The sequence below is a fragment of the Vanellus vanellus genome (genome assembly GCF_965231255.1).
Source record: "Vanellus vanellus genome assembly, chromosome: 2".
In the NCBI taxonomy this organism is placed as follows: Eukaryota; Metazoa; Chordata; class Aves; order Charadriiformes; family Charadriidae; genus Vanellus; species Vanellus vanellus.
The window spans coordinates 169,409,469-169,417,789 of NC_138906.1; the positions used below are offsets into that span (position 1 = coordinate 169,409,469).

Genomic DNA, 8,321 nt, shown 5'->3' on the forward strand with positions numbered 1-8,321 from the left:
CACACATTTTTACTGACAGCTTCTACAAAGAAGAGATGTTTGCCAAGTCAAGAGAGCTTCAATGGGTGCCAGGAGCCTTCCCAAGGCAGCAGCTTCAGTGCTGTCACCTCTGCGACGACGCACAGAGCTGAGCAAAGTAGCAAAGTACAGCAAGGCCTCTGCTCTGCCAAAATCTGGGTATAAACACAGGGCTAAACAGAGAGCAAGAATCTGGTTTAACCTTGGTTGTTATAGCAATAAGTGTAAAGATAAGGAAGAGCCTCCCTGCATACCATTCCTTGGCATAAATTAGAAACAATCAGGTCTTATCTCTCTAGGAGCAAACGGTGTCTGGACAATATGCCATGAGTTTCAGAGAGTTCAGTTGGATATAGAAGAGGTTTAGCTGCAAAGTAAAGTTACTGAATAGAAAACTGGTTCTGCTTTACCTCAAACCAGGACACTCAAGTCTGTTCCCGGATCACCCAAACAGCTTCCATCCCTGTAACCAGCAGCGCCTCAATTTCCTCATCTGTAAAATGCTGTTGCAACCCCAAATTGCCCTGTATCTCCAGAGCCTACAGCAGAGCTGCTCCAATCAGGCTCTCAGCAAGCACAGTAAGTTCTTCAGATAGGAGCTTTACAGCATAAAGATTTATTCAACACTGGACATGCTACAGTGTAGAAAGGTCCCCAACAAGCGGTTTGTGAGGCATGAGTCCTAAATTCACCCCAGAACAAGTAGTGGACATTTCCTGGGAGGCTGAAGAGCTGCGTTCCCCATCCCACACATCACCATCACCCAAGGAAGAAAAGCCTTGACTGCCTCAACATCACCATCACAGCTGGATCTGGCCAGCTGCTGTATCCACCACCTCTGGTTTCTGAGATCACAGAAGAGCAATCAAATTCAACCGAGACCTCCAGCCATACATGCTGCTTTCACGCACTGCATGAAAACATCCACCACAGTGGCTGGACGTGGAGCCTTCATGCCTTTCCAGACACCAAAGGGTTTGGTGACATCCTTAAATGGAGCAAGACTCAGCCTCCAAAATCAGGAAACTGCTCAAACAATGGACTATCAATGCAACTGCACAAAGGCTCATCTTATTCTCCCTGCCCCTTCCATGAGTCGCTGCCTGCCTCCTGAAGCGCCAGATCCAAAATTCTCCTCCCAGCCTCCCCCCCCACCCCTCCCAACCCCTCCTCAAACACACACATTAAAAGAAAAAACTTTTTCCTTCTCCTCCCACAAAAAGCTTTTCCCTTTCCTGAACTGCAAGCCTCCATTCCTGTCTTTTTATCCGTCAAAACACAGCAACATCTCAACGCACAGCTATTCGTCTGAAAGTAAATAACTATAATCACACGCGTAAACTCGGTAGTTGAAGTGCAGAGCAGGAAACCACAGAAGCATCTTCCTGAAAACAGGCTCCACAGCTTTACTTCGGGAGACACATCGCAGACACGTTGTGGCCCGAACAGCCCTCCCTACTCAAGCAACGCTTACCGCGGTGTGACTGGCCACCCTGTCATACATGAGTGAGCACAGAGCAGCAACACAAGCAAAACTTGCTTCATATACATTTGAAGAAACTGAATCTCAGGACGTTGAAGCCATTTGTGCATGATAATGTCGCCACTGAATAGCAGAACCAGACTTGGGAGCCAGAAACATCACAAAAATGTTTCACACATGCAGCTCTCCAAGCCCAAAGCAGCTGATTTCTGCTCTGACTGTTGCCAACCCAAGGGAGCAGAACACAGACACAAATAACCCCTTCACAAACACCATGGACCCAGTATTCCTCTAATTACTGATATTTTAAGCAAACTACATACCAAAAACCTAGATGCCTGCAGACATGGACCTGAGATACAGGTGCATTAGGTAGGTCTGTAGTTGCTAGAGGAGTATCTCGTGACACGCACAAGCTTTTTTCCGGTGCAAAAAGGGGAGATTAGTCTTACGGATGTGTTACTGCCTCTGCCATCCTCTTCCTTTCTTGAGGACTTCCCTATTTCATGCCTGTAAGTCCAGCAAAACCACATTAAAAGCAAGAAGCAGCTTTAAAATGGCCTTGTCTGGACGTGTCAAAGCACAACACAGCTCTGGGGTAAGGCAGAAGTCTTACTCCAGCCAAACTTCTACTCTGCAATGTTTCCTCCAGGACAAACAACATCATATTCAGCTCCTGGAAGACCTGGTAACCCATTTCCAAATCCAAGAGTCTCCATTGGCACTGCTTCACCAGCACGCGGTCAGCAAGCAGTCACCCCTTTGGATGGCTGTTCCTACCTTCTTTGGTGGAGACCTGCATCCTGGTGGCCGGCAGCCTGCAGAGCCTGTGCTTGGTGATCTGCACCAGGCCCTTGGGCGAGGAGCGTTTCGGCGTTGCAGAAGGTTTCCCTCGCAAGGAGTTCTTCTTCCTGAGATGGAAGTGGCTTTTCAGAAGCATGGTGGGCGAGGGGCTGTTCTTCTTATCTGTCGGGGAACTGCGAAGACACACCACCACACAGTTAAAAAATGGTAGAGGGGTGACCAAAATTCACTTGGTTCCCTTGCCCGGAGCTCAGAAGAGAAGCTGGGTCACCAAGCTCCACGCTGCTCCCCTACCCAAGGGTGATAAGAAGCACTGAAGAGAAAACTGCAAGCGGATGGCAAGTGTGATGAATTTCTGGCAAAGGACAGATGGAGAATGAGGTGTCTGCCAGCCTAACTCAACTCATTCCCTTCTGCTTTTTGCTCAACAGTTGCAGGGAAGAGGATGCTGTCCCTTAGTGAGATGAGGGGGGGGTCTCATCTCCCCAAATGCCAAAAATCCCCAAAACAATCCCAGCTTCTCCAAGCACCTTACTTCAGAGTCATCTTCCAGCACAACCCACCCGCAGACACATGCCCCAGTAAAACAGGAGGACAAGGCAAGGATGGAAACCTGTGGTGAAGCGCTGATCGGAGGATCTGGGAAACAGAAGCAGGAATCAGGGCATCAGATCCTCAATCAGGTCTGTGTTACCAGCTCATTGCCTCTCTTGGAACAGTTATTCAGGCCACAGTCCTCCTTTTTCAAAAGCTCAGGCTTGGAGTTACTGTGTCAAGAAAGGAGCCAAACCATGTCCTCTACACTGAGGTTACTTCCGAGTTCAGTGGTAGAGGTCACACAGCTGTGCCACCAACCTTCACCCCATCCCGCTTGTCCCTTCCCTGCAGCACAGGGAGGGCTTGCATCCAGCCCTGCTGAAAAAAGTAGCGCAAAACAGATTTCCCACCGGGAGCACAATGAAATTAAGCCCTCGCAGCACTTCCACGACACACCGGCTTTCAGAGAAAGTTCGGTCCCAATCTCTTATCTGTTTCCCCTTGACTCCCAACCTGGTACAAACCCCTTTGGCAGATAACTCAGGCCACACACCTTTTCCTTCCGCCAAACTTCATTTATAACCTTTCCCATTGTACTCTGTCCCTGTCAGACACAGGCAGGAGGGAGAACTTGCTCCACGAGATCCCAGGAGTATCTGCTGGTCTGGCACAGCGTGTTCTCCCAAGGTAAGCTACAACAGCCACAGATCTGTCACCCACTTGACAAGGAGAAAGAAGAGCAAGAGACTTCAAGGAGGACGCTTTGGGTTACTGGTGGATAGCAGTAACCTTCCCCAGGGAGGGAAGTGCCAGCAGAGCATCACGGACAGTGCTTCTTCCCAGCATGCAGAGCTCACCTTCCATCCCTGCTCCATCCCAGGGTCTGCACAATGCTTTACGGGGACAGACCATACACAATGCAATGATTCAAGCTACTTCTCCTCCTTTCCCCAGCCCCCAGTGCAACAAGGTTATGGGAATTTGAAAATTAAATCAAGACAGCTATTTCCTGCCCTTTGAATATTAGTCTGTTATTCAGGTCAGGGAGGAGTCTCCTAAGTGCTGCGGCAAAGTCTTCCGAGAAGAGGGATGGGAAATGAGAAGAAAACCCAGCTCTGTTCAAAAGGTTAAAGTCAGAGTTAAACAGACTGCTAAAACAATTAAAACCTGAGGCCTTCCAACCCTGGAAAGCGGGATGCCTCCAGACAGAACAAAGTCACTGCACTTGGAAAGAGAAAGGCAAATACAGCCTCCAGTATACAACAAGCCTCACTGGAATTTCACTTATAGCCACCACTTACAATGAAGCCAACGGCCACAAAATGTGCAGTGCAACAACACTGCTCTGAAGACAACCAGCAACTTACCCCAAGCTTCCTTTTCTCTTGATGATTTTTGTCCGACTCTTCACTTTATAACTGCACAGTGCAGTGGCATCGTTGAAGGAGGACTTCACCCCACTGAAACCAACAGACGCAGCACTCGGAGGTGGTGGGGCAGTGCCAGCTTGAGGGAGGTTGGGGGCTGGAGGCTTTTTCTGATCCTCAGATCGCCACCTGAATGCTGACTTGGAGGTGGAAGGCAAGATCTGCAGGCTAGAGGCTTTCCACTTATACTTACTGGGAGAAACACCCAGTTTGGACTGCAGTCCCGATTTCTTCAGTTTTGCTCCCAAGTCTGCTTTTGGCGATAGTTTAGCACCTCTGTCCGCTCCACCAGCGGCCTTCTTCACACTCTCAGAAGCTCTAGGGCTGACCCATCTCTTCACAGTACGAGAGCATTTACCAGGGTTCGCAACCCACGTATAATTAGTTTTCCTGAACTTTGAAGCTTTGCTGGAGACTGATGTTGAGGCGGCTCTTTGAAGACCAGGAGCTTTGGGAACTATGGAAAACCTGTTCTTCATTGGAGACATCCCAACCACCAAAGTCTTAGCCTGAGCAGGTCTAGTACATGTCTCACCATTTTCAAGGGCCTTTGGCTCTCTGGAAGCATCCCTGACTTGCTCACAACTGGACTGCCCTGGAGCCGGTGGTTCTGCCTTCCTCCGTACCAAGTGCCGAGCCGGCTCGTGATCTGGCAACATCGAAGGCTGCTGCGGCTCCGATTTCAGCATCACGGCATTTTCACTAGAGCCTCCGCAGGAGATGGGGGAGCTCCCAGACACATCACCGGCTAGATGCACTGTTCTAGGCTTATCCGACATGCTCACGTAGGCCGAACTCACAAACCGATGAGATGAACTAAATGAAACTGAGAGAGAAGGTCTTCTCTCTTCATTTCTGCTCATGTAGAGAGATTTCTGCACATTTTTACCATCACCTGGAGCAGCGACCACCGTTTTCAGCCCAGAAAACTCACAGTAAGAAGCCACATCAGCAAAACCTTCCATATCTACGAACGGGCCACCCCTCTGTGGCAGCTGGATCCCCACAACTATATTACCATCTGTGGTTAAGTCCACGTGTCTCTCTGGGGATGATTCCGGTGGCTCAGGTGTCTGGCTGTCCTCATGGCTTCCAAAAGCCCGAGATGTGCTGGCACTTCCACCACTTCCAATGTCACACACCGATCCCGGCGGCCGGTTGACAAGGGAGTATTTTTTCCTCCAGGAGTGGTCCTGGCGTGGCTGAAAATCCCTGGGAGCCTGTTGGGGGTACCTGGCTGAAAATGCCCCCCTCCTGCTGAAGGCAGGCTGGCGGGGGTTGTTCCACCTCGGTGGTGCGGATGCCAGCGGCCGTGGTGCATCTCCATGCGTGTTTTTATGGTCGTTAATGAGACCTAAGGGAAGAAGAAGACAGAAGTGTCTGTGTTAATCACCAGTCCCACAGGAGTTTGACAGCATCACAGCACTGTTTTTCCGCATGCTGCAATGAGGACGATCGCCCCGCACAGGCCACATTTCAGATAATCAGTGCTGGAAGGAAAAACTTAAAACAAGTATCTCCCTCAATCCTCATGAAAGTCAGTAACAAAAGCAATTTCACAGGACAGCTCAACACAGGCCTGAACCACAGACTCACCCATAACACACTGTATTAGTGCTGTCAGCCACCTTTTGGCCTTCTACCCCCTTTTTTATGTGCCAAAATGGGTGCTTGAATTATTGGGTTTGGAGCTTAATTTTTAAGAAAATGCTCGCTTTATTTCCAGATACCTTGTCAGAGCAATCTCTGAGGGTCTATTCATGCACATAGCCCAGCACAGCCACCGCCAGCCCCAAACACAAAGCATAGAATCATAATCATTTAGGTTGGAAAAGACCTTTAAGATCATCAAGTCCAACCATTAACCTAACATTGCCAATACCACCACTAAACCATGTCCCTCAGCACCGCATGTACCCGTCTTTTAAGTACCTCAAGGATGGTGACTCCACCACTTCCCTGGGCAGCCTGTTCCAATGCTTGACAATCCTTTCAGTGAAGAAATTTTTCCTAATGTCCAATCTAAACCTCTCCTGCTGCAACTTGAGGCCATTTCCTCTTGTCCTATCGCTTGTTACTTGGGAGAAGAGACTGACACCAACCTCACTACAATCTCCCTTCAGGTAGTTATAAAGAGCAATAATGTGTCCCCTGAGCCTCCTTTTCTCCAGGCTGAACAACCCCAGTTCCCTCAGCTGCTGTAGGTTATTTAGAACCTTCACTAGCTTCGTAGCTCTTCTTCAAAGCAGCGACAAGGAGGCAGCCCCAGCTTCGCTGTTGAGTCACTGCACATCCTTCTGCCAAGCCACCACACCTCCCCGGCACTTTGGTCTACTAACGAAGTCATTTGGATAACAGATACGTGTCAAGTAGGGAGGGTCTACACTTGTTAAGCATCAGCATTTCGAAAACCCTTTCAATAAAAGGGATTATCAAAGGATTTTTGCTCCTTATATTTTAGGCATGTGTCAGCGTAGAAAAGTTTTTCCTACAGAAGAGGTCTCAGAGCAGCATCAGCAGATCCCTCCTGGAGGAAGGATGAAGTTTTCCTCCCCTCCCTGTTATCACACTCCCCCCATGTAGGAGCTCCTGGACAGAGGGACATCCCCTGCAAGGCCCTGAGCGGAGTCTGTGGCTTACTAAAGAGGAAAAATTACCTTGCAGTCTATAATTAGAGCGAGTTAGTGCTAAGAATAAGCGGTGATGCCCACCAGAGCTAGGCAAGGGCACGCAAATATATTCCCCCTCCTCTTCCGCCACAGTAAGGAGTCAAGGGACAGGGGTCGAGGAGCACATCCAACCCCTGTGCCACCGGCCATGGGGGCTGCAGAGCAGAGGACACCCCCTTTCCCCCAGCCAGGAGGGTCACAGGCCCAGCAGCGTGGGGATCCCCCCCCCCCCAGGGGAACCCCCAACCCCCCCCAGCGCTCCCCACTTTCTGTTCCCTCCCTGCCTGGGTCCTCTCCCCTCCCCCCTTCTCCCGAGCAGTCCTGTGTCCCCTCCACCCCCACCTCTTGGGCCTTTCTCACCTCCCCCACCCCCCTCCCGGGGTCCTCTCGTCTCCCCTCCCCTCCCAGATTCTGCTCTGCCTCCTCAGAAGCCGCCCCTCCCCCCCCCACCCCCCCCAGGTCCCTTCACAGACTCCCCTCCCCCGCCAGGACTCCAAGGTCTCCTCAAAACCCGCCCCTCCCCCCTCAGGTCCCCTCACAGCATTCCCCTGCCCCCAGGACTCCGAAGTCCCCTCAAAATCCGCCCTTCCCCCCCCCCCCCCCCCCCCCTTCACAGCCTGCACCTCCCCCCAGGAGCCCGGAGCCCCCTCACAACCCGCCCCTCCCCATCCAGGTCCCCCTCACAACCCGCCCCTCCCCCCCCCCAGGCGTCCGGAGCCCCCTCAAAACCCGCCTTTCCCCCCCAGGTCCTCTCCAGAGCCTTCCCCTCCCCCTCCCCCCAGGACGCCGGAGGCCCCTCACAACCTGCCCCTTCCCTCTCAGGTCCACCTCACAACCCGCCCCTCCCTCCCCGGTTTCCCCCACAGCAGCCGTCCCCCCCCCCCCATTTCCCCACCACCACTGCCGCCACCGCCGCCCAGCCGTACCCTGCAGCAGGCGGATCTGCCGCCACAGCCGCTCCCTCTCCTCCATCCCCGCACCGCTGCCGCACCGCCCCGCACGGCGGCGTCATCTCCCTGCGCCGGGCAGTTGACCGGTCACGTGAACACGCGCCGTCACGTGGCTCCCGCAACCGTCGCCGTCGCTTGGCAACGGTGGCAGCCGCGGCCTGCGCGGCCCGGTGGGGCCTAAGTCCGCCCCGGGGCCTGTGCCGAGCCCAGGCCCCCTCCGCCCCCTGTCCCCAGCCCGGGCGAGCCCGGCAGCCCCAGCACAGCCTGGTCCGGCGGTCCCCAATCTCTGTCCTGTGCCCAGCCAGATCCAGCTGTCTCTATCCCCTGTCCCCATCCTGTGTCCTCAGCCTGGGCTACCCTGGCTGTTCCCTGTCCCCATCTCCTGTTCCTTCCTCAGCCTCATCCAGCCATCCCCAGCCCAGCCTGGTTCAGC

General features: G+C 52.7%; 1 protein-coding gene across 1 annotated transcript in view; it reads right to left on the reverse strand.

Moving 5' to 3' along the window:
* Positions 1 to 7,910, reverse strand: part of ZC3H3 (zinc finger CCCH-type containing 3) — a gene marked incomplete at its 5' end in the record, with an annotated part of 196,662 nt that extends 188,752 nt beyond the window's left edge. Inside the window, 3 exons of the mRNA XM_082498986.1 lie at positions 2,282 to 2,478; positions 4,210 to 5,623; positions 7,865 to 7,910. Coding sequence (XP_082355112.1) covers positions 2,282 to 2,478; positions 4,210 to 5,623; positions 7,865 to 7,910 — 1,657 coding nt within the window. The remainder of the gene's footprint in view (positions 1 to 2,281; positions 2,479 to 4,209; positions 5,624 to 7,864) is intronic.
* Between the last annotated feature and the right edge of the window lie 411 nt (positions 7,911 to 8,321).